Raw genomic sequence first — 26,956 nt, 5'->3', positions numbered from 1 at the left:
ATTGAAATAACAGCGTTCCAGATTTGTCTCACTGGCATCGCAAACAGCGCTGGACACGTTTGCATCAGAGCCTGAACACAGATCTTTAGTTCAAAGGAAAAAGCGATCAATTCATCTGCTGTGTCAACTTTAATGCATGGCACTGCTCCACTGTCCTTCCCGTCCACCTTCTTCTGCCTTTGCCTTGAAAAGCTTCGAGTCCTTTTGTTCAAACTCTGCTTGTTCCAAAAACAAAACTTCATGCTCCCCCCTATTTGTTACAAACATATAAACTAATTCAATTTAAGACCACTTTAGCTTAACATATTTTGACGATCTGTCGACTGCAAAGAACCCTTTTATCCTTTTCCTTTCGGCAGAGCTCTGGGAAGTCAACGTTTACAGCTATGGCTTTAAACCACATGCTACTAGCTGAGCTGCCTCGCAATTACAGAGCCTAAGCACATTTTTTAAAATAGTTCATAATTTACAAGGCAGCTATACCCCATGTGTTTCAAATTAAATGGTGAGTGTGTCAGCAGTGTCATTGACCATACCTTGTAATAAACTCGCCTATGATTTTTAGGTTATCCTGGAAGACGACGACATTCTCCTACCACAACAAACAGAACTATTTGCTGGAGCTCTCTTATAGCTAAGATTTAAGTATAGGAGCAATTTGAAGTCAGAGCACCACCCACACCTAGATCACTCTGCTTTTTTAGAGCACCCACTCCGCCGGCCACGTGGATCCAGATGGCCAGACAGCTCTACAAAGAAACCCAAAGTCCGACCCTAAAAATGTTAACGCAAAGGGAAGCAGCAAACAGGCCTGCAGGGGGAGTTGCTGAAGGGCTCGGGCAGCTTCCAGCAGCACACCAGCCCCTTGAGACAAGAGCCTGGGTGCTCAGGGCTGACCCCAGAGTAACAGTGGCAAAAAGCCTTAAATAACAGAACTCGAGCCCACGAGAGCCAGCTCTTCTCTTCCACCATCTTCCTCCCTTAAGCCAAAATCACCGGGATGAGCAGTCCTCAGCTGGCAGGACTTCTTCCCACCAGCGTTTTCGTGCTTCCTCTCCCTTCCTTCGGCGTCCTCAGGCATTGTCCGTGGGTGAAACGCACGGATGGCTCTCCCCAGGCATTACTACTTTCCCTTCAGCTCATCTTTCCTGGCTGCTGCTTTCAATTCTCAGTCTCTCGGTCCCCGTATGAAAACCTTTACTGGTAAATCTTGCCCTCCATCTGCCAACTCATTCGCTACTTCCAAAGGAAATGAAGAAAACCTCTCTCCTTGACCCCTCCAATTCCTCAGGAAGCAGAGCCCCAGCACCCCTTCATCTCATCCCATAGCCACATGGGCAGGTTACATATATATTTGGCAGTGCTTTAGCATTGAAAAGTATGTGCTGCACTCAAAAGAGATACAACAAGATTTAAATTTGACGGATCACGTAATGTAAAATGCACGCAGTATTTAATGTATATCGATTCTTTCAAGTCTAATTAAAGAAGAACATCGAAGTTCCTTCCTTTTCTTTATGACTACACAGAACAGGATGACAACGAAGCTGTTTCTTCCTCTCACAGCATGCTGTGGGAGAACAGCAGAATCACGGTTTGCTCTGGTATATATATAAAAAAATGGTAATAATAATGGATGGGAAAAGTGGAAGCATATTTTATAAAGTGCTTTGGGGCTTTCTGTTGTAAATCATCCCGATTAGTTATGTATGTTTTCCCCCACTCCACTGAAGCTCGGTGGAAAAATCACCATTCAGGAAAAACCACCAGAAGAGGTTATTTATATGATTAGCTCATAGTGCAGAATCATCTCATCTAATTGCCCTACGGGCAAGAAGCGTGCTCCCATTTCCCATAATTGCAAACCGCCTGGCGTTCGGCATTTTGACACACTCGAAAAGAAAAGGCTGATTAGCTTGCCACTGGTGTGAATGAAGCAGCAGCTGATGGAGCACGGGCTAGGACAGACCTTCACAGGCGAGCAGCTGCTCTTCGAAAAATGCCAATCAGGGGAAAAATTAATGAGTTTAAACACCGGGATAAAGAGGTGCGCTACGACAGATGGAAAGGCTTTTACCCCATTCAAAATACTCGTGCGTTTTCAAACCCATTTGGTTTTCCTGGTGAGCACAGAAACCTGTTTTATCAGCAATCCTGTGTGGCTAACATGCACTGCAGCAGCACACCTCCTGCGTGCGCTGCCCCACTTTGTTATTCATGCCCACATAACTTTATTTCACCTCCAGCTCACTTTTGGAAGTAAAGCACCACTTGGGAAGCCCTGGGTACAGCAGGGACATCTCAGAGATCCTGCGCGCTCATTAGCTCAGGCACAACACCAAGCTAACGAGCCTGTCCAGCCCAAAAACAGACATCTGCTCAAACTTATGCAGGGGATTTGGGGTTATGTGTGTGCCCTTGCTGCTCTGCTACCCCTCGACACGGATGCCCACCACACACCTCTTCTGTCCCAGGCTCGCAGCCTTGCTGAGAATCATCTCGCAGCGACCGTGGTCAGCTCTAGCTTCAACTCCACAAGGCTTAGCATGTAAAAATCATTTCTGTAGTACACAGGAGGAAACTGTGTACACAAGAAAAATGCAGATTCGAACTAATTTACAGAAATGACCACAATTAAACCGTCTTTGTAGTTCCGAGCTTTATTTGTAAACCCCAGCCCCTGCTCTCTTATCTATCCAAAACATAAGGAAAAGATTATTCAGTGTGCTAGACAGTAAATATTAAGACTGCGTATTTCCTAATTCCTAACATGAAATAGTTTATCTTTAATAAACCAAACTACATTAACCACGATGTACTCGGAGTTGTAGAAATCAGAGCCTTCTGCATATAGTCACAGACAGGAGACTGAATGGAAAAAGTGCCTCTGAAGGTGGTAAGAGAGCTGGATTTTAGCTGAAGTTTCAAGGCTTTAAACATTAGCTTTGTTTATGCTGTCCCTAACATCATGACAAAGGCTCCTAGCGCAGCAGATGGGCAGTTGCTGGTGTGTTTTAAGTTGCTTAAAAAAAAAAAAAAAAAGGCACCATTAAGCACAATGAGACATTTCCCCAGAAAGAACGACAGCTGTTCTTAATTGCAATCTGAAATCCCTTCTCTTCAGAGTACCACGCTGCCACTGTAGGGACGGCACAAGGAAAATTTTGATCCATGTACACACCACGCATCAAATGGGATTTCTCTCGTTTCCAATAGGGCCTCTACCTGCTCTCACTTTTAAGTCTGGATCTCAAAACCGAAACACAGCAGTGTCTCCTTTAAGTACTTCTCATTCTTTCCAGTGTGCAAAAAGTCCCAACATTTTAATGAAAATCCTTTCTCAAATATAATCCAGATCCTTTCTTTAAATATAGTTACACTGAAAGCTGCACGAGGTGTTTAAAATTGTTTTTATTTCCAAATTTGACCATCACATCAGTCAATTTTCTAACCAGAAGAATTTCAATGCGTTCAGCAGCACCCAAAGGGCTGGTCTGATTTCTAGCCTAGATGTCCAAGTGAAAAAGCTGCAAAGGGAACGGTTTGCAAAGACACAAAAGAGCAGCCGTGTATTGACAAATTTGGAGAAGTGCATTACAGAACTGAAAAATGACTGAGTTTCTCAGTATTCCTCTTCCCTGTTTAACGCAGGGCCCGCTTCATTCACAACATTCAGCCGGTCGTGCTGAGCCGATTCCCAAGCCTTTGGTGAGCATTAGTGGGATTCGACTTTATGTGACAGTGTGAATTAATTAAAAGAAAACCTCAGCATTCTCTGTCCTAAAAATATCAACGGCATAATACGAGCTCTAGACACAAGTTTCAGTTCCAGGAAAATGAGAGAAATGGGATCTGGCAAAAAAGTTACCATGAGTTTAGGCTCCTGGAGCATTAACACACATCTCCAAATAGCCAACACATAGGACGGTTTTTCTTTTTCTTTTTTTTTTAAATAATCTTGGCTTTAACAATCTAGCCAAAACGAAACGTTTTTATGCTTACAGATAAACACAGACTATCCCAAATGCACTCACATCACACAAAAAAAAAAAAATAAAGAAAAAAAAAGAAGAAAGAAGAGAGAGAGATTGTCACAGATAACTAAAAACATTTGACTCTTAATCCCCAACACGACTGAAGTGAAATGTGAAAGTATGCTGTGTACAGAGGTATGGGTAAATATTTGAAAACTGCACTGAAAACAAAGTGATTTTGCTTCGGCTCTACGCCAGCGGTTAATTCATGAAGGATCCCCCAAGATTATTTTCCTCCATGCGCCACGATGACGATTCTGGAGTTACAGAAGCATCTGGAACTGATCTCCGGTTCAGCGTTTCCCTTACAAACCCGTTCTGCTTTCAAGGTACCAATTCTGGCTTTTTTTGGAGGCTTCTCCAGCAGCGCCCAGCTCCTTGGAGTGGGCGAGGACCACGCGTGGCAGCCGAGGGACAAGCGTGTGCCACCGGAGTGAGGTGGGCTCTGCCCAGGGCGAGGGGCCTCGTGAGATGCTCATGACAACGCTGCCAGATGGAAAGGAAACCACCCATAAAACCCACATTTGGTGCTTCTGAATGGCTTTCTTGTGCATTTTCCTGGTGAAAATCCCCCGTGCCGAGCTCCCAGGCCCTGACAGAGGAGGGACAGCACCAGTGCCACAAACAAAAATGCAAAGGGCCTCTTCATTTCCTAGGTTAGACAAAGCTCCTTAGAGGACAGACGCAAAGGCTCGTTCCAGTGAACTTTGTAATCCAGTCTAAACGTCACGCCAGTCCGTTTTAAACATTAAAATAAAGCCCAACATCCATCTGCTGCCTTCCTCAAACCTCTGCCTTCTCGGGGCTTCTGGGGGCTCCTGTCAAAAAATTCAGGACATCGTGCACCCACGGGATGTGGGCCAGCAGCCTGCAACACAACAGGCTCTGTCCTCTCTGGCATGAAGTCCTGCTGACTCTTGAAGCAAGCGTGATGCTTCACCCTCTTGTCATCTGTATGCTTGAGGGATTTATCTTCACGGATCCACCATATCCAGTGCTGCCACTCTGTAGAGGTCAAGAGCCTTAAGCCTGCCTCCTTCCAAATTATTTTGTGTTTTTTTTTTTTTTTCCTTCCGCTTTCTTCTTTCAACTCATTCCTAGCACGGGTTTAAATATTACATACAGGCAGCCTTCCTTAACTGCTATTTATGATTTCTGTCAGCTGCAGGCCCGCCCGCCCTGCCCAGCGGTTAATTTTGCCAACTAACCTTTGAAGTGATCCAAGTGATTGTCTTCCCTGACTACAAATCTCTTCAGAAATAGGCACTCTGCTGAGCCACATGAATGAGTCCAAAGGGTGAATTTCTGGAGAAGCCAGGAATTACTAGGAATAGGAACCAAAGCCTTGTGAAAAGGGGGTACTGTGAGCTGAGAAAAACCTTTGGGGTGTGAGCAGAATTCTCCAAATAAAGAAGAAAGGGAAAAAAAAGGCATGTGAAGATGAGGAAAGGATAAGATGAAAAGGAAGTGTTGGAATAAACATGCAGAGTCAATGAAGGACACTAAGCTATAGCACAGGCTCTCACCCCACCAGCCCCTTCTACAGCAAAGAAAATGTCTTACTGTGTATCTTAAAACTGATGGCTACGGGGAACGGCTTAGTTGTACATATAGGCAACCACTATCCCTCACAGCTCAGACTGCACCACCCCTTCAGACAAAAATATTTGCTTTAAATCAACGAGAGGAAAAAAAAAAAAGTTTCCATAACCTTAGTGTTTCTGAAGACATGCCATCCTGGAAAACCAACAAAAAAAGCCAGAAGCAGGACTGTAACTTCTACATTCACTGCTTACACTGACTCAAAACAGTCCTGACTTGAATAATTTACAGCCAGATTTGCCTATTGACAATGTAACTGCAGGTATCAGTACAAGAATGATTTGTCCTGTGAATTATTAATATATTGACCACTGAAACGAGGGACACGTAATTAAGTTCCTCGTTGTAAGAGGCATCAGGCTGATATCTCTGTAGTTGCATCCTATGTAAGGGCAGGCCATTTTTCAGGACTTGCCTGCAAATCTCTACATATCTGAAAGCTTTTAATGCAAAACCATTGTCTATTCAGAAAATATTTGACTCCAAGATACGAATAACAAGTAAATAAAGTGTTCGGCAAAATTTCCCAAGTGGAATTCAATAGACTGGCAGATCAGCCACATTTCTAACACGCGGCCTGATAAAAATCTCCTCCAGACATCTCACTGATGTCCCAGTTATGCGTCTGAAATATATTGGTGCATCTCTAAAAAATAAAGAAGTGTGTTGACTACAAATTCTTACCGGCTTGCAACTTGTCGCTAGCAGTACAGTGACCGCTTTCTATTTTGTTCCTCAACCTCAAATAATTTGCAGTCCTGAAGTGAGAAGTTAAGGCATTTCAGACTGGGAAGTGGAGCAGAGAGCCACACGTGTTACCTGCCAGAGGTGGGGAGCTGCTGGCAGCTGCTGTTAAGATAGGAGATGCAATAAAGCACCTGCTCTGCAATCCCACAGAGCAAACCTGTTACTGGTACAAAAGCAATACAGCACCGCAGCTACAAATAAATGGTACAATGAACTGTTTATCTCACAGTGCCTTCGCTTTGAAGATCCTTTGTCACCCATGGAAGTCGATGTAAATCAGCCAGGTAGGCAGCTTGGTTGTCTCTCACGTCTAGGCTACCCACAAGGTAAGCAGCACAGCAATTACAGCAGCTGAAAGGGGAATTGCATCAACCGAAAGAGCAGAACGCGAGCGCAAGGACTGCACAAAGCAAGCAGCAAATTGTCTGAGCACTGAAATCTCACCCTCTGCCCTACCGCGTCAGAGACAAGGCTGGTCCTGCCTCACAGATAAAGACAAAAACAGCAAGATTAACGAAACACTGGGGGAATAAATAAATAAATAAAAAGCTGAGTAAACTTCCTGCTGCAGCTATGCAAATAGCCACAGAGCAGGAAAACAAGGATTCCAGAAGTAACACTTTTTACACGGTGCCACAACAACAGTGAATTTAGAGAAGAATGGACGATATAAATAAACACTCTTTGATCCAATTTTAATCAATATAACGTTATCCAAAATCATCTGACCAGGAACTCCTTCTGCCAGGGATCCTGGCGTTTAAAAAAAAAATTATAAAAAAAAGCTTGAAACATGCAATTAAGTATTAATTAGTGTCACCAAAGCACTGGGCACTCTTGTAGATGCTGCTGAGGAAACACAGAGTAGACGAGAAGGTGATGACTCCCCCTCGTCTTTTGGATTTGGGTTAAGAAAACACAAGAACAGATTTCCACTCACATGGTTTTGTGTTTCCTTCAGCGACCATGTATGGAAAAAACGTCTCGAGGTATGGATTTCCTTCATGTCATTGTGCACTCCTCTCCTTCCCCTTCCCTTTTCATGTTCTCGCCCAGCCGATTTCCCCGGGACAGCTGGACTTCCCCCGCACAGCCTCCCTGTCACACTCCCTCACACCCAGACGCTTGATGTACCCCAAGCCCAGACGCGAGGCCATACGAAACTACTGGAAAACAACCAAAATGTGCTTTAAGATCCTCATTTCCCAGAAACTCCCCCGCAGAGCCCTAGCTCCGGAAATGTCCCTCAGCAGTCTGCTCCAGAGACGCCGATGTGTGAAGCCTGGCCACCCAGCCCAGGGGGATCTCTCTGAAGTGACCGACCTTGGAGAACGTGAGCCACGAGGTGACAACACCTTTACTTCAGGCAGAAGCACCTGGTGCCACATAGGTTGGTTTCTAGAGGAATTTCCCCAAATCCAAACCACTTTTTTTTTTGCAATAAATGGTGTGCACTTTTCAATCAGACCCATTATTTGTCAACCCCACAGTTAGGTGCCGGCTCCGAGGCTGGAGCAATGCCAGGCTGGGCTGGCCACAGCAGGCTCTTTAGGGTGGTGTGACATGGGGTAAAGCAGCACACCTAACACTTACTTTATGCCCCGACAGTATTTTAGAAGCATCCTTTAAAGACAGTCAGAAGTTTACCAGTTGTGGAGGAGACGAGTGGTGCTCGCATCCCCGGTTCTCACCAGCACCTTCCCGCAGGTGAGAAGGAAAGCAAGGTCACCACAGGGTAACAGCTTTCAAATGACAGAAATACGAAATGGAAACCGCTTCTGCAGAATAAACTGAAAGGAACTATCCCATAATCCTGTATTTTTAAGTATATTTTGTCTAATGGGTGTTAGAGGACAAAATCCTCGTACAGAAGCAATACCAAATAAAGAAAACCTGTGGAGAGATCACATCTGCCCCAGACAAATCAGGCTTATAACTTTCCACGACTTGGCACTGTAACTGAACTTGCGAGGGAAATTGCCTTACTAATACACAATCAAGATTTCCTGACACAAGTTAACATTCAATATTTTCTCTCCCCAGCCTACTGAGTGGATTCCCAGTGCTGGGATTCCAGCAGGTCTCGTTCTGAGATGGCAGCCTGACCACACAATTCCTGTCGTTAGCAATGAATGACACCAACAAAACAATTTCCTACTCGTTCAGGTTCTCCTTTCTTTTCCCTGAGCCTGTCACTGTAAGCTTCTGACACCTGCCCTTACCACCTTGAAACTAATTTGCATTTTAATATTGAAAGGCAAACGTTTCTCTAGTCAAAGTAGGATGCATATTTGATTGGATTAAGCAACAAAAAAAATATGTACCGGAATCATTATTGACCATTTTTCGTCTGGAAAACTCTCTCGCAGGAGAGATGGAGAAGCAGAGATCAATATATTACTTTGCCCAACATGTAACCAAGTACTTCGTGCTGACTTTCGGAATGGCAGACAAACTGTTACTCCCAGGTCTTATTTTTAAAATCCTCCATCATACGCCAGCAAATTTTATGCAACTGAGCAAAGTTAGTCAAGCAGAAAGTTCTTTTAGCAAGCAACTGCGTTAATTCAGCAAGCAATTGTGCTCGCTAAACAAAGCTGTGAAGAAAATCTGAACATCGTAAAAGTTTGGATCCAAAAGGGCCGAGGAAAGGACCAGAAGCTCATTTGATCTGCTTAATTGGCTGCCTGCATTTCAGCCAATGTACTTGGAAGAGTTACAGGTGAAGTCTGAAGGCAAAGAATTAATCAGAATAAAATAACTTCCAGATGTCCTTCCACACACAATTTCCTTCTAATCTAAAAGCTAACACCAGAGGAAGATGCCGAAGCTTACGGCCACGTGTGGTCATTTATGGGACCTCTGACCACTGAACGTGTAACTGCTGAGCGTGCTGACAGCCTCACAGGCCTTGAAGACAAGATGCCTCACGTCCAGCCACACCACCACACCTCCATCCACATCTCGTCCTGTTACGGACAGGGTTTCACCAGGGCTTCTCCAGGCCCTCTGGCTGTGCCCGAACAATTCGGGTCATGGCTGGGCCCGACCGCCACCCCAGAAGGGCTGTGAGGCCGGCCTTACGATTTATATCACATATTTATGGCACTTTGGCTGCCCTCTTGAATTGGCTCATTTCTACCCAGAACAGAGCAGCGGAGACAGTTTTTGTTCTCCCACAGACACCATTCAGGTACGACCAGCCCCTTCCACACTCACCATGAGGGGTTTTTCATTTTTTGAACTGTGCAAAGAGAAATTAACAGTTTCAAATACCCACAGGAATACTACGTTACTCAAACATATTTAACACTTGGAGGCTTTCACAAGGCAATCTGGACTTCACAAGAAGCGCATTTCCTTGAAAACACACTACTTACAATGCAGTTACAGGAAAATGTTCTGAAATGCACATACCAGCATCTAAATACATGAATCACAAAATGTAACTCATCTCAACTTCTATTTAAAATAAGGATGAACTTTTTTCTCTCTTTTTTTGGTTTGTGTATGGGGGGGTATTATGTTTGCTTTAATCAATGTAGACCTTTTGATGAGAAAGACAGCTGGCACCATCTGCTTCAGGACAGCATGAAAACTAAAGCTTCTTCGCTCTACTTACATGTGGGGGCTGAGCTCATAGAAGTTTCGGTTTCTGTATTCTTCAACTTTCTCTGGAGTATAAATGGGTAGAGGTCTGTAGGGGTTTATTGATATCACCACACTGCCGATGTACGTCTGTTGAAAGAAAAAAAAAGCACAAAAAATCATTGTGGATTTTTCTTTTATATATCATTCTCCTATTTACTACTTTGCAAAAAGAACAACAGAAAAGCCCAGCTGTAACAATGAATAAATATGTACACACATTCTGAAATGCTTTGCAGATCTCCTCACCAAACGATGTCAGATACCCAGTAGCTAATTCTACAGAATGGAATGCCTCCTAAGAATATTTTTAAAACAAACTCCAATCACACAAATACTTCTCTGACTAATTCAGCCAGGGAGAGAAAGGGAAAAGGACAGAGACGTTCACGAAGGAACATGCAAACACGGCACGAGCTTCACTGCAGCCCTCGTGCCCTCACACAGAGCCACGCGGAAGCGATGCTGGAGTTCAAGTGTGGAAAGAAAAAAGATGTTTCACGGGAGCAGATGCTACACAAACTTGCTGTTACCCATGGCAAACAGCGTGGGCAGTGCACTGGTTCTCCTCAGCACCACGCTGAATGAAGCTGAATGAACCCGCGTGGCGAGAAATGCCACAATCCCTCCACGCCCTGCCTGCAGAGACTTATCAAACACAAAGTCAACCCCGAGTACTTGGTATCTCTTTCCACAGCCAGGAAATGAATAAAAACACCTGGGAAAACATGCTTTTTCAGTAAGTGGGGGCTGCCCTGAGGTGTAAGGGCTGCACACAAAAGCCACAGCTTCCCGTTATTTGGGTTACAACTGCTAGTAAATGCTGGAGAAAACCCAGTGACACCTTAGCACCTCACAATCACTACTTGGACTTATCTCCACAGTTTTGCGCAGAGGGAAGTGCCATAATAAGCATTTTCTAACTGGGAACAGAGGTGCAAGGAGCCTGAGTTACTGCCCAGGGGTTCGGCAGAGCAGCGAGTCACAGACAATACTAATAATACAGCAAGCTGTGAACTCACCTGGCGTTTTCTGCCCAATTTCCAGCAGGGTCGAGCAAGCCAGACTGCAGCGACAAAGCAAGCAGCACGAGGCTGCCCGAGAGCCTCGCAGCTCTTTGCTAAAGAGCCCAAGAGCCCTGGAAGCAAGCTGGCTCCATCGAGAGCCCGTGGAAAATGCAGCGAGGGGGAAGGAAACCTGCCCGTGAGGGGGGCGCCCCAAGGGCTACCGAGGCAGCTGGAAAACAGATTTGTGTCTTGCACAATTTGTAGGTCTTTGCTGCTTTCAAAGACGCAGTCCTGTGTACTTTATGTACATTTTCTTCAAATGATAAATTGCTCTAGTTCGGTGGTCATCCTCCCCTCAACATGGTAAGTGTTTTCTTTTTGTGCCTCTCTCTTGCACTGAACGATAAGGAAATCCAAAAATTCACTTTCTATAGCCAGTCTTTGCAGCTCTGCCACTTTGCAGGCCTCGACTCTTGGCAAGGATAAGCAGCTTTCTGGTCTTCACAAGTGCATGGACACCCTCATTAGGGCTCCTTCCTATAAAACATTGCTATGCTAAATCATTTCCTCATGAATCTTAAGAATTTGTGAATTCAGCCCATTTTGAAATCCATGTCAGAAAGTACCAGCCAAAGACAGATACAGGCCAGATCTTGACGTCTGTATTTAGAAACAGGAATCCTCTGCGCCTCGAAGACCTGCCCTTTCCAGCTCTCCTGCTGCCGTACACACACAAAGTTTAACTGCTGAGTTCCTTGAAGCACCCAGAAATGCCAAGGCAAAGAAAGACGGGTGAGAGCAAAAAGCTTGATTTTTAATTTTGAATGCAGGCATTCAAATGAGATGTATTTAGAAACATCTCTTCGTAGCTAAGTACTGCCTAGACAACGTATTTTGGGAGTTCCACTCAGCTGCCCATTGTCAGACACGTACAAATAGGGAGAACTTCCTAAAATACCAATATTTCAAAAGGTCAAATGACTCCACAGAAACAAAGCCGTACACATGTCCATTTTAAACACCAACCCAACCCATGCCAAGAAATCACTGCTCTGGCTGCGAAGCTGCTTGGAGAGCTACCACGCTGCCTCTTCTCCAAGTGCCACTATCTCACAGCTGATACCTCACAGCTCCTTGCTCGTGGTGGTCTGTGAGATTCCACAGAGCTGGGATAAACAGATCCCGAGCAGAGCTTTCCCACGTAACATCTGCCTTCCCACCAGACCTCTATGATAAACAAACAAAATAAATGGCTCAAGCCCTTGAGCGAGCAACAAGCTCAGAAACATTCCAGCGCTGGAAGGAGAGCGCCGAGGAGTAGCAGGAGGCCGTGGAGTGGCCCCCTGGGGACTGCAGAGAGCCTTTATTTTCCCTGTTTAAGGAAAAAGCAAAACCCCAGAGGAATGGCCTCATGATGAAAGCACCGAGCGCAGGCAGGAAATCTGATTTCTCTCTCGGCTTTGCCATGGTTTTGTTCTGCGAGTTTGGACAAGATCTGCTGTCTCCTCAGGTTTTGCTAATGAGAGACTCTTGATTACGCTCCTTCCTCTAGGTAGCTCCTTTATGGCAGCAAGTCACAGAGGCAAATTCTGCCTCCTTGGCGCGTTCGCCCAGAGCCTGGAACAAAAGGACTCTGGCTTGTGCTTTATCGGTGCATCAGCCGCACAGCACGGTGACACCGCCGGGCATCAACACCAGTGAAGCCTGAAAACTTGAAATCACAATCCGATGGGAAACGGAGGCAACGTTTTTCACACTGAGCCTCCATCCTGTTGGAGATGCAATTCCCGAGACCCTTTGATGCCTAATTTTGCCCTCCAGGAGTGAAAGCAAACCTAACGTGTTGCCCGGGGCAAGGTGCTACCACTGCTTCGGGCCTGTCTGTGCCTTTCTGGCCCAGCAGCTGTAAGACTGGGCTGAGAAGAGGCTCGAGGAACCAAGCCTGAAGGAGGCTCCCACCAGCAAGGCAGCTCGAGAAGAGCAGCAAACCACTGGCACAACTCAGGGGAGAACATTTCACACCCTGGCATTCAGCACATTAATAAAGCCATTTTCCCCAACAAAGGTACCCTTGCAATAGCCCAAGGCTACAGAAGATTTTCTTCTAAATGCTGCAGCACAGAAAGAGAAAACAAACCCTAGTGAAATCAGATTGTTAGCGGGGATACGGGCAATTCAATTTCTGCAGAGCGACTTTAATAGCCCAGATACGCACATTGCCCATTCCTCTAGTACTGCTGAGGCTCAGAAGTACTAGGTGGCTCTGATTTTGAACAGTTTCAGATCACTATAAAACAATTCACTGAAATTAAAGACATTAAAGATCAAAGAGAAGTGTGACCAGATTTTTTGGAAGGAACCCAGAACTAACGCTTGGGCAGCACTGGTTTTTTATATACATGTATGTGACATCAGCAAGAATGTATTTCTAATATACTCATTTTAATTTACATTTTGCCTGAGCGGTTGTGGTTCTGGGTTTTGCCAACTCCTGAGCACATGTGCTGCTGCACGCTCAGAACAGCTGGGGCCAAGGAGCCAGCCTGTACTTACATGTTCCCAGCTTTCTGAACCGTCTCAAACGCAGACAGAACCTGTCAAATTTAGCACTGCTCCGTAATGAAGCTTCTCATTTTAATAAGCGTTAGCAGCTAGATCAGTCCCACCTCAAAATATCATCTGCTATTTGAACAATCGCGGCGTGTGCTCAAATTTGTTTTTCGTTGCGGTTGGCCACAAAAAAAGAAAAAAAGTAGATAAGTGCACTCTGCTTTTGGACCCTTGCGTTTTTCAGGTCTGGAACACCCGCTGTGTTGAGAGAAACTAAGTTTGGAAAGGAGGAAGGCTAAGAGGAAAAACACCTGAGAGGCTCGTTTCTGGGGCTTTTACTGCGCATCACAACGTAGGTGTCCAGCGTTGGTGGAGAGGGATGGGCTGGGTACCCGAACAACACACAAACAAACAAGCTCCAATTTCATCCTACAATTTCCACCCAGGGGGTTTCCGGCACTGCTTGATGAAGGCACACAGACCATTAACTCCACCTGGGACCCGAGGCACGCTGCTGCACCCTTTGTCCGTGGGAGCACGGTCACGAGAAGAGCCCGTGGGCACCCTCTGCAAGCACAGAGCAAGGATCACGTGGAAAGACCAGAGCTAATAACATTTTACCTCCTCGATCAGGAGCTTCTATGAGGTTTTCCTAGAGAAAGCAAAAGAAACTTCTGTGCTTTGCGTCCCCAAACTGGCATTTCCTGGCATGCACAGCATCTCTCCGCAGCTCCCGCTCGGCTCTGAAATGGCTGCACTGATGGGGGAGATGTCACAGGTAAGGCAGCCAGTTGCCACCCCCCTCACTGGAAGAGAAGCCAACGCTAAAAATGTACTTTTCCAAAGGCTAGCCTGTGGTAAACTGAAGCTACAAACCAGACTGTCATACTTAGTTTTACTCTCCATCAACAGGGAAACCGTACTGCTGGAGGAGAGAAACTTCACCACCAGGACATATCCCAAATATATTGGCACAAGCCAAACACGCCGGTGGCTGATTGAACGACTCAAGACCCAACGCTCAGGCAGGTACCACGAAGGCAGAATTGCCTACCTATATCCCACAGCAAACAACGCTGACACGGGCTGTCAAAAAGGACAGCAAAGTGCTGCGATGCTGCGCTCAGGGCTTGATGCTGCAAGTCCCTGTGCAGACAGCAGCCTGCACCCACCGGGATCCAGCCCTTAATTGCACTGCAATCAGACTGAGAGCCCTGAAGCAACAACGGAGCCTCCTCCAGAGGCAGGCACAGGAGCACGGACAAGCTGAAGCAAGTACCTGAAGAGGATGCGTGTGCAGAGATTATCGGGTTTCTCTCCTGAGTTTCTGGAGGGCACAGACTTTTCTCTGCTGATCGCTGACTGCTCTGCTAACCTCACCATCACCACGACAGGCTCTGATGTTGTTAATAAGGAGGCAGATTAATCACCTCAGCCACCCACCCCTCCGACTGCACTCGGATGTTTGTATGCAAATGCACAGAGCTCCTGCATGGGATGCAATTACAGGCGGCATCTGGGAAGGAGGTGATGGCGCAGTCAGCCCAAAGCAGGCTTGAGAAATTTTAAGGCAAGCGTTTAAATACCCTGGAAGGTCGATGTTCGCTAACTTTGGGATAAAGACTTGTTTTCATAAGCAAACAGCAACTGGAGATTGGATAGAGCATGTGCCAAGAAACCTCCCGTCTCAGTGTGCACCAGAAACAATAGCAGAGAACATTACAGAGAGGACCGGGTCCAAAACATCCCATTATTTCTGGATGAATAAAAGGGGGGAGGCACCATATTTTTACAGTACTTGGGCATTTTTGCTGCCATTTGCCAACCTTTCATTAATCTTCCTTTTGTGCTTCGTGTAACACGTACTGAGATCACCACCAAGTGCCCCAGAAGCCTTCCCCACCCCAGCGGAGGCACCCGCGGTGTGCTGGGGGCACAGCCAGCTCCATGGCACTTGGGGGCATTTCCCACACCACCCTCTCTCTTTTTTCAAAGCGCCTCATCAAAGAGCCAAGGAGGAGGAGTGGATAGGGAAGAAGACCTCTATGTGCAGCCCACGACGTCCACGCTATTTTCGGTGATCCTCACTGATGTGTCCTTACTTCTTTATGCAGGCAGTGCGTGCAGCCCTACAAAGGGGTGGACTGATGTGAAGGGCCAGGAGGATTTCTGACGCGATAACAAGCAAAGCAAGATGTATAGGGAGGCAGAATACTTATCAGACTGCGAGGTATCACTGTTAAAGACGTGCCTGGGGCACACAAACCCTTCTCTGCACCCCAAGCAGGCTTCAAGGCCCTCGCCGGTGGCAGCTGCAACAATATTATTGCTGCGAGCCAGCATCTTCCCTCCCGAGGGAAACTGGGGAGGCACCGCTGGGAAAATTGTTTAATCCGGCAGAGGCGTCCCCCGAGGGAGGAAGAGAAAGAGATCTGAGGAAGCTCGGGTCCCCTGGGCTACCAGCGGGGAGCAGCAAGTGCGGCAGCGAAGGCAGCTGGGCTGAAAGCTGCTGGGCTCTGGCTATCAGACGCCCTGAGAAGGTTAGAGGAGAGTCGAGGAAAGCCAAATGAGAAACAAAAAGGCTGCCCCCAAAACAGCCAAACAATAGAGGTCCCCGGGAAGCACCTCAGCTGGCAGCACAAGCACACCACAAGCCAAGCCAGCAGAAGGCAGCCACAAGGATGCTACCTCCAGCAGCTACCACCGGGTTCTTAGGCTGGAATGCCAAATATTTAATAGCTCGGTGATAAAACACCACGTGTGCAGCACCAGAAGACTGCTCTCGCCCAAAGCAGCCCACAAGCGCCGCGTGCAGAAAATACAAATTAAACGCTGACATCAGAGAAAAATTCCGCTTTGTGAAGAGAGCAAAAAGCAAACAAACATCTTGTTGTCATGAACAAAATGTTGACCTCTGCAGCTCTGGGAAGGCTTCAAGAAACAACATAACTGCAGGGAAAAATGTGCAGGGCAGCAGAACGGAGCGAGCTCTGGCCTCTGAAGGCTGCCTCCCACGTGCCCACGCAGCACTGTCCCCTCCAGACTGCTCACACCTCCCCCTGCCACCTCCCCGATCCCCCAAACCTGCAGGTAATCGACACGATGGATTTTCTGCTCGCTCACGGCACGGCCCATGGATCACGCTTCACTTTGCCTTGAGGAAATTCACGCAGGCTTTTGTTACCGATACTTGCAGAATTGAACTTTTCAAGACAGGGATTTTATCAATGAAAAGTTTAAGAGTTGCAAAAATAACATCATAAACTATTACAGCTTTTTAACGGGATTTTTCTCGGTCAGACGTACCCCAGGCATTTCCAGACGTGACTAAACTCCAAGATTCCCATTCCCAATTAACGCACGCGTTCCCCCAAAGCCACTCGGCGTGAGATTACTGCCCAACCTGATGGTCTTTAGGAGGGCGACTGGCCCTGCTCCAGCCCCGCCAGCCTTCATCCTTATTTTTACAGGCACAGCTTCCAGCTTCGCGCTCCGGTATGCAACCTAACACCCAAGTCCATTAAACTTTCTATCAAATACACATAAAAATGAACAAGAGGCAATCAAGCTGTAGTCTGTCCTCTGACTGGTAGGAATACGCTTTTTTTTTTTTTCCTTTTTTTTTTGAGGACCACCAGGGACCCAGACGAATGCTGGATGCTCGTGCAAGGGGAATTCCTGGGGAGAAGAGCTGGCATTTCACACGGATGAATGGAGATGGCACTAGGATTCCCATCGCTGAACATTCAGCATCAAACATAACTACTGTGAAAGAGACTAGAAAGGACAAAATTGATGTATTTTTTCTTTTACTGGAGTCTATTTATGTTGTCATCTTTGGCTACGAGGCAGATTTGACACCATTCACTGAAGGCTTGACCTGACACACAACAACCTGCAAAGGCTGGGGAACACGATTGTGCGATGTCTGGCCAACTTTAAAGCATTTTCCAAACCATCCACGCTACAGGTCTCATTCCTCACAACAAGCCCCTTTGAAGGTTATCACTGCAAGTCCGTTTTCAAACTAACACATGCAGCGCAGACACAGCTGTCAGCCTCCAGAAAACTGCCTAAAACCTGATGCTGAACGAGCTGTGGTCAACTGCTGTAGAAACGTTTCAGTCTGTTCATATGGCTTTAGTTTGACTTAAATTTTTAAGTGGAGACAGGATTTTTGGTAATGCCTACAACAGCGCACTGACACACAGGCTGAGCTTAAATCCCAAGCTGAACCACGGGAGGCTAAACCCTCTGAAGGGATCCTGAAGGATCAACTTTTGTAGCTTGTTAGAGCTGCAGCAATCTGCAGCCTTTGTTAAGCACCAACAGCAGCTCTTCAATGGCCCAACTCACTTTCTCCAGGACAGCATGCAAACCACGGATTTTACATGGTAAAACCAACATTACTTCCAGATGTAACAAAGGCTTCATTGTGCTCGTCCAAGTCCAAAAACAGAAATGCAAAGTGTGCTTTCCACGAGCGAGGTGTGGGGAGAAGAAAGTGGGTGGCGATAAGGGACAGGGAGAGAAGAGTTTGTGCGTGAGAATTAATGCACCCTTCCAACCACCCCATACTTCTGCAAACTTTCAGAGCAGGAATGAAGTTTGCAGGGCAGCACAATTCAACTGACATGAAAAGGAGGCATCCCCTGAGTGATCTGGTAATTAAAACCCTGCAGCATCACAAACTCGGTAACAGCAGGTGGCAGGGACTTAAACAGCGATTCTTTCCACTGCTGCTGGACAAAATGTTTTAATACTTGCAAGGATCTGCAGCACTTTGACTTTACAGCGTGGAATCACAAACAGTACTTGTAAGACCTTTAAAAAAAATCACATGGACAAACAAAACCGGAGATCAAAAGGGCAAAAGATACTGCAACAAACTACAAGGGAATGATTCAGCTACCGAAAAAAAAAAAAATCCTTTGTTTTTGGCAGCAGTTCAAGCTTCTCAGCAGAGCATGTTTAAGTATTAGTCTTTCCCACCTGCAAGGCAAAGGATCCTGTGCTGCTAGAGAAAAGTGACACCTTGTATCACCTGCCAAAGCACATAATGCAGCTAATTACCCTGCACCTCAGCCCAGGCCGGGCAGAACCAGGGACTCAAGGAAGTACAGGTTTCGGTGTCACTGCCTCAGAGAACCATGTGTTTGAACGCCGTTGTCAGCTGGTACGTAATAGGTGATAAAAATAAAACAGATTACCCGTTTGTTGTTCAGACTGATTTCTCCCAGGGAAAAGCTATCTGGGCTAAATTCCATAAAAACATGCATTAAATACCTTAAATCCGTAGTAGTTTACATAAGAAGTCTTGAGCAATCCACTTCTTTACATAAGAAGTCTATGGCAATCAAAAGCCTGCACATCTAGGGTGCCCTCACAGGACAGGTTTGTATCCTCAACACTTGGGATGAAACTTCCAGGTATGACCTACCTGCCTGTATCAGAGCCTAAGGGTTAGCAAAAGGGAACAGGCTACATCTTCAGGGGACAGGAAGAAATTTAAGACACAATTTGTTGGAAATGTAACTCTCAGAGGTATCGTGGAGATTTCTTTAACCCGTTTTGAAAGGAATCTTTCTCTCCATAAACACAGACCTTTCTGGTTTCTTCTCTAACAAGGTTTTTATGGATCCCAAGAGTCCTTGTCTTACTTCAATTTTCTAGTTAAATTAAATTTTCAGTCCAAACATGAAGAGCAAGTAAATGGAAGTGATACCCGAGCACATCCACACAACTGTGTTTCGCCAAGCTAGTATCTGTAGAAAAGGGAACAGGCATGGTTGAGGAGGAAAATTACTCGGGAAGAAAGATGCAGCAGAGAATGAATTGCAGAGGTGCAAAAGCACAGCCTACAACGAAGTAAAAACAAAAAGGGAGAGAGGAAGCAAACAAAAATAACAGATCCTCCCCTACTGGAGGCTGGAAAGGAAAAAAGCATAATGAAACCATGAAGATCTGAATGCTTAGCAAGAAGGAAAAATATAGCCAACGCTAAAAATTAAAAGGGGGAAGGGTTATAATCAAATACAGAACACGTCTATTTGATTGTAATAAACTGCAGACAATTGCTTGCAGATCGTAGCTGTGCTTTGACTTAAACATTGCAGCTTTACTCTTGAAAGACTTATCTTTCTCTAGAGGTCCTGAAAAGCCTCTACAAATCATTAAGTTCCTACACCCGCAGCAGTGTAATAGACACAACGCTACGCACATTTTAACAAAAACAGAACAAAGAGAGATGAAGCAGGAAATGAAAGGCTTAAGTGGAATCACAATTTGCCTCTTCATTCCCAGCCTGTGCTTCAGCTGCCAGTTTACAACCTCTCTCCTATTGATCATCATTCAAAGATTAATATGCCTGAAGATTTTGATTACTCCCACATATACCCAAGCTCATTGTTACTAGTTTAAAATCAAACCATTCTAATGAACATAATTATTTTTATTTTTTTTTGCATATCGAAGGCAACAGGCAACGTTTAAGGTAGCCCTAGCATATTCCAAACATACATCGTTTGTACATCAGCCTGCTCCAACATCCTGGAAATGCCTTCCCTGGAAGCTGCTTATTTGTAGCTGCTTCGCTCTCTAACAAAAGTGGTCTGAAAATCAGTGCTATCATCAGTTTGGAACAGTTTCTTATGAAAATTGGAGGCCTGCTGTGTTGTGCAATGGGGAAGACCAAAAAGGAAAAACATCCCAGATGGAAAAGATCAAATGCAAATAATGTAGTACGGGAAGGTCTGCAGCTTTTAAAAGAGATTTAAAAGGTGTTTTTTATATATATATATATATATATATATATATATATATATAAAATTTATAAAATTTTATTTTTTAAATAGAAAAGTTAAAATATCCCTAGTGCAATAGTCTGTGTTCAGGTATTCAGTCTGTGTGCATCCTTGCAGATCCACACGTATTTCAGGAATGTCAACGCAGGTCCCATAGGAAGTTTCTGTTGCTGTATACTCACATAGACTTCGCTGTGATCAAAGCGCTTCTTCAGGTTATTGATGAACGAGTCTTCATTAAGCGGCTCCAAAAGAACCATATCTCCCACCCCTATCATGTCATCTAAAAGTGACGTCTTGACCTCCATCTTGGCCATTTTCTCCTGCAAAGAGAGAAAGGAAGAAAAAAAAAAAGAGCAAAGTTAGCTCAAAATTATTCTAATTCTTCACAGGCATTAGCCACTGATACTACTTAGGATGCACAAGTAAAAACCCATCAAACGACACTTCTTTAAAACTGATTTTTCTAAAAGTCATTCTGTCTACCCAAGCGGTTTGCGCAATCCCCAAACATTTAGCTCTGACATGGAATAATGCCTTCCAGTTCGCAATACATTAAATATGAAATCTCACGAAACAGCAGCGAAGAGCAGTGGGCGCCGCATCCAGATTTTCTGAATGGCTTCAACACAACGTGCTCGCACAAGCTCGAGTTTACCAAAAGCTCCATCAGCATCTGTAGTGCCTCAAATCAGGATATTGAGCAATCTAAACCTCATCTGAATTTCTTTCTCCCCCTTTCCTGCATTTCTCTAATCCGACCAACTTTTAAATGGAAACCAACCAAGTGAACTTGCTCCGAGACAAAACCACACTATTTTATCTGAATTACATCACTACCGCACATTTTAGGTATTTTTTCAAAATGTCTTGTGATAGTTGGTACTTCATTCAATCAGCTTTAACTCGCCATTGCAGCTACCCACCCAACAGCTAATTTTAAACAAGCGGAGCCTTTTACCTCCTGCTGGTGTCCACAGCCACCGCGTGACTGTGTGCCATTCGATTTTTGAGCGGCGAGTGACATTGGAGGGACATTAGATCAAGCCTTAAGTCGTGTTTGATGTTTATCCAAACTCAACGAAGAGCAGCACAGCTCCCCAGGCAGCTAAGGGAAGCGCTACAACAGGATCCCCAACCTGAGCCAAGCCTGGGAATTACTAGAAATTCACATGGAAATGCAAAAACAGTGCTGAACTATGGTAACCAGCCCAAGCTGAGTCAACTCTGCTACACAAACAAGAGTTTGTTTTAAACACAAACATTGGACAACTCTATTTTTTAATTTGTAGAGAAAAGCTCTTTCGTTCTTCACAGTTCACCTCTACGAAGCAGCAAAAAAAATATTTCAAACATTCACAAAATCCTCCCAGAGGTATCACTTCAATTGCTGCATCCCATTAAGAGAAATTCGTTAAACTACCAGTCTTGTGTCAATGACCTAATTACTTCCCAAACAGCAATTCATGTTCACATCATTTTTGAAGGCTGGAAAAAAAAAAAAAAAAAAAAAAAAAAAGTCCTCCTCGAGTATGGAACTTATTAAATACTGGGTTTGTAGCCAAAAAGGAAAAAAAAAAACTAATATAAAAATCCTAATATGGGCAATTGCAACCTAAAATTTCGATTCTAAATAGCATACCTCATCTACCATTGTGAAATTACATACCACCTACCACGCTTCATGCATCACTGCTTGGGAATTTGAAGACCCAGAGCTGCCAGACCCATCAGGAACACTCTGGCATCCCCAACCTCGGAGGCATGTATTGCAGGAGAGGTGCACAGAGGCACCACGTCCACAACTACAAGCCGAATCAGAAAGTTGTCTGCATGTATTAACTCATCTATATATTTAAGAAGTTAAATTTTATGGCCAAATGATTATTTGCAGCTTTTTTTCACGATAATTTAGAATCATATGATGGTAAAAATTTCCATCCACTTGAGTGCTAGAAAATATTACAAGCGCAGGGGATAGAAAGTGGACAGTATGCCCAGGCATCTTGTTTAAAGCTCAATTGTCAAAATCATTTGCAAAAGCTTAGCCTTTGCAAAAGATGCATTAAATCAGCCTCACACACTGGTACGTCCCTGAGGAATATTCTGCCACCACCTTGGTGGAAACCCATCCTAAACCCTGCTCTGGTTCAGCTAACAGCACAGGAGAACCTGGCAAGCTCCCGGGATAAGCTGGTTGCCTACCTGAAGTAATAAGCAGGAAAAAAAAAAAACTGTTAAGAAAAGCCAACAATGTTTAAACACACATTAAACAATTCGATTGAATTTAATAAATAATTTAACCTCCATCCTGGTGAGCACGTTCAGCAGGGTTTGGAGAGTTGTAGATAAAAGCAACCAGCTCCTACCTCCGTCTGTATTCTGGCATCCTCTAAAGGACCAAAGTTCCTCAAGAACCATTTTCAAGAGCAAGGGCTACGAGAGGATGGGACCAAAACACACCCAGCAGCTCGGGACCGGTAATGATTAAAACCACAGCTGTGCCGGGTAGACACCAGCAGGCAGGAAATTAGGTTAGAGGAAAGAAACAAAATGGGTTACGTCCTTTAAAACAAGGGCATGGTGAATGTTTTCACACGAAGGCTGCTGAATGGGAAAAGATTTCGGGAGGCTCTGTCTGAACTGTGCTGTAATTTCTAACGGGGAATTCAGCAGAAACAAACAAAAACCTACACGGGGTTCCCTTGATTTACCTAATGCGTGGCTTTTATGACTGTAACATGCCACGTTGTTGATATTAAGCAAAACAGCAGTGTTGTATAAAGATTACAGCTGCCAATTGTCCAAAATTTTAATATAGTAACCAATTAGCTCAGAAAAAAGGCAAAATTTCTCTAACACTTAGAGCCCGCAAATCAGATTCTTCCTCAAACTTTCCCTGGGCTCTCCCACACCCACTTACCACTTGAGTTTTCTTCCAAATTTACCTTCCTTATCCCTAAAGCAAACACTGGCAGCATTTCAGAACATCTCTCTTTTCTCTAGTCCTTTGTCCAATCTCCTCCTCCCAGCACTGGGCTTACATCTAGACATTGGCTCAATGAAGTGAGAGCGCTTTCAACACGTTTCCATCCTCAGAAATTAAAAAAAAAAAGGAAAAAATAAAGGGTTATTCAGCAATCCCTCACAGTTTGACCTATTTTCTGTCGGACAGCTTTGTTAAAACACGGACGGCTCTACCTGCTGCTTGTCATGCCTGGGAGTGCCATGCTGAGCTCGTGGCCAGCTGAATCCGAAGCCTTCCTCTCCCTCTTGGCCACAAATTAAAAATTACGCTGTTCCAGAGCCGTAGCGGTCTTATCATCAGCCAACTTGAAACGAGAACTAATGACAGCTATAAATAGAGGAGGATACAGAGAACAGGCAAACCCTCCAGAAGCCTTGGACAATTCGGTGCGCGTTGTGCTGCGGGGGAAGTGAAGTCATACCACATTTCTGGCCGAGCGTTACAGATCTGCCCAGGTTTTTCCACATCAGCCTCGAACAGGAACAGCCATCACCTGCATCCTGCAGCCACGCGGTGCTCAGCGCTGGTCACGTTTGCTGGGCTGGAGCTGCAAGTAAAAGCTCTCCTAAGAAGTAAAATGCATCTGCTGGCTCTCCCTCCTTCCTTTCTTTTCCTCTGGCCGGGGTCTGAGTACGGCGTGAGCTCATTTCTGTCCGTGCCGCAGCCCCACCGAACAGATCAGCACTTGCCAGGCTGAGAAATTCGGAGTTTGGGGCTTTGAATTAGATAACGTTTGCACCAAAAGCCAGGCCTGGTATTTGAAAGCCTTGTGCAACTTGTCTTTACGTTCCCGAGGCACTGAGCGGGACGCATGCACGCCGCACCCCCCAAGCAGCTAACAGCAAACGGCTCCAGTAAATTGCACCAGGAAAACCTACGGCTGCGTAGGTTTTGTACGGAGAGGGCAGGGGTGTTTGCATTAGGCATCAGCTCCCGGGGAAAGGCTCTTTAGCAACACCAGGTCACCGCAGAGCTGTGCTCCAGTGCCTGTGATTTAGAGGACCGAAGATTTGCCCAGAAGAATCCTGTAAGAGAACCGGGTCCGGCTGCAGCCTGGGCAGTTCCCAAGGAAGAAACGGGGCGCCTGCAGTGCTGCTGGGTTTGCACTTCTTGCAGGCTGCTTCCTGCACTTCATTCTCCCAGCACTGCAGGTTTCCAAACGACTTCTAATGATCCTTCTGCAACCACACCGCAATAACCGTCACCACTAATTACACCTGGGGGCCGATCCATCCCCCAAGTCAACCTGCAGCCCCGCGGTAAGGCTGAGCTGGCTTGCTCACGGGGTCACACGAGCTTTTGGGAAAGCAGTTTTGTTCCTGCAGCGCTGCTAGGGCAGCCTGCCCCAGCACCTGCTGAAACAACAGCCTTAAAATAATCCGAAGATGCTCGGAGCTCCATTTTAGCTCTGCAGAAGGTCCTTTGCATTTAGGATTATATTGGCAGGTTACAAAGATGATAGGTGCGTAGTAGCCTTTTCTGGCTACTCTGGAGCCTGGAAACCCTTTATTTATTTATTTTTTCCTCCTTTAAGTTCCTTCTGTTTTACAGCGAGAACACCTTTAGCGTTTTCTGTGCATCTGGAAGTTAGGTCTTCACCAACAAAGCCGTTTTGCTGTCCAAACTTCTGGTCAAATTCCCACTGACTTCAGCAGAAACAGGATCCACGGTGGTTTCTTGCATTTAGGCTTCTCTTAGTCATTGCCTAACCACACAGTTTCATAATCATTCCAGGTCCACTGCCACAGAAAAGGATAAGATATTCAGGAGGAAAAGGGAGTCTCTTTTTTTTGTTTGTACCTTGCTATGATTGCCTTAAATCTTTTTCAAAACAAGGGGCAAAACGTGAACGTAAACCCAAAGGTTGTCAGGGCTCCTGCCTTCATCCCCTAAAGGCTGCATTTGGAACCGACGGTGCTCTTCGTAGAAGCACATCTTTAAGGCAGTTGCCAGCACAGGACATAAACACAAAGAAAACAGCCTCATTCTTTAAAATTAATTAATTTAAAAAGAGCTTTTAGCACTGGATGAGCAGGGGACGGCCTTTTGAACTGATTATCCTTACTTTTCAACCTACCGCTGGAAACGTTCTGCCCGTTTTTGGGATGCTGCCCAATCCAAAGGTTAGGTTTGTAGAGCTGTTGCAGAGCAGGGCCGCAAAAAGCAGGGCAGCACTTATTTATTTTGGGGGATTGTCTTTGTTTGCTGTGTGTGACACTGCAGAAGCTTGTTACCACACACACCAGAGCTTCAAATGGACGTTAGGGGTTTTCGCGAGGCAGCCCAGCACAAGAGAAGGACCTGCAGGAACACAGACTCAGCGGGTCCCATTGCTCCCAGGACAGGGCAAGTGTTCACCCTACAGCTCGCAACACCACTGCCCCTCCTGCTCATCCCTTCCCCTACAGCAAAACCCTGGGGGTTTTACGGACAAGCAGTGGGGAAGGAGATCAAGAGACCTGGATACACGCGTTGCAGGAACAGGAAGCAATACTTGCCCTACCCAATATTTGCTCGTCCCAATGCTCCTGGTGCTTTGTTTTGAAATGTAAACGTGTTTTCTCTCTCCTTAACGTTTCCTTTCCTACACCACAGGGAACTATTTAGAGAGGGCCTTCTCCCAGTCCTCACTTCGGATGAAGAACACCCGGGATTTCTGATGCTCCTCTCGGTGGCTTCTCCATGCCCCAGCCCACCACAGCTGCCCTTTTCTGCGCCCTCTCTTACCTGAGCCCATCGTGGCTGAACGGGGTTAACCAGAGAAGACTCCCGGTACATCGTGGCAGCAATATTTCCTCACCGTGACCAGGAATATTCCCTCCAAGGAACAGGGATTATTTTCCATAGGGATTGGGATTATTTTCCACTTCCTTTTCCTTCTCCAAAGCTTCGCCTTGCCCAGCACCACCCTGATTTACCCTGTATGACAAAAGCCAGCTGCTCCAAGGCACAGACCCACTGGCACACAAAAGCTGGGAGGCTTCTTCGGACTCTCAGTAACCAGAACTACTCCCAACCATAGGGCTAAGTGCAGCTTCCTTTGCCCCTTCTTTCCCCAGATACAGACCACAGCACTTTCTCATTTTCCCTGTTGTTTCCTTCCAGAGGTGCAGCTTTTCAAGGTCAGCAGACGGGATTAAAACACGGGGTCAGGACATTACATAGGATGCATTGTGCATGAGAAACAGTTACCTTCAGGCTAAGCCTTTAAACAGATACACAGACACCACAGCTCTCCTGCAGACACAGGGGAAAAACAGAGTCCACAAAGAAAATGCAAGCTTCCTATAAGAGAGCAGAAACATTTCAGGATGCAATTGCTCCGTGCCTGGTCTTCTTCCACTGGAGCACCTCCTGCAGTTTAATTTTTCCTGTTCCTAATTCTTACTACCCTCGGCAGCACTTCAGAACATACCATGAAAATCGTGGAAAACTACAGAGAAAGAAGCAGGGAAAGAAAAGCAAGAGAACTTGCATACAGAGCATACTTGTGGGCCCAGGAAACTTGTACCACTGCTGACCAGGCTGTGGTCACAA

The 26,956-nt window shown here is 45.6% G+C and overlaps 1 protein-coding gene across 6 annotated transcripts in view; it reads right to left on the bottom strand.

Moving 5' to 3' along the window:
* Positions 1–26,956, bottom strand: part of MYO1B (myosin IB) — a 106,551-nt gene that overhangs the window by 59,900 nt on the left and 19,695 nt on the right. For all 6 annotated transcript variants that reach the window (XM_068686536.1, XM_068686538.1, XM_068686535.1 and 3 more), the window contains 2 exons: positions 20,574–20,714; positions 10,006–10,121 (listed from right to left, as the gene is read on the bottom strand). In XM_068686536.1, coding sequence (XP_068542637.1) covers positions 10,006–10,121; positions 20,574–20,708 — 251 coding nt within the window. In that variant the 5' untranslated portion in view covers positions 20,709–20,714. Of the gene's footprint in view, positions 1–10,005; positions 10,122–20,573; positions 20,715–26,956 lie in introns of those variants that run through there.

This window comes from Anas acuta, chromosome 6 (assembly GCF_963932015.1).
Source record: "Anas acuta chromosome 6, bAnaAcu1.1, whole genome shotgun sequence".
NCBI classification, from domain to species: Eukaryota; Metazoa; Chordata; class Aves; order Anseriformes; family Anatidae; genus Anas; species Anas acuta.
The sequence above is the reverse complement of the archived record's forward strand: the minus strand, read 5'-3'. Positions and strand labels throughout refer to the sequence as shown.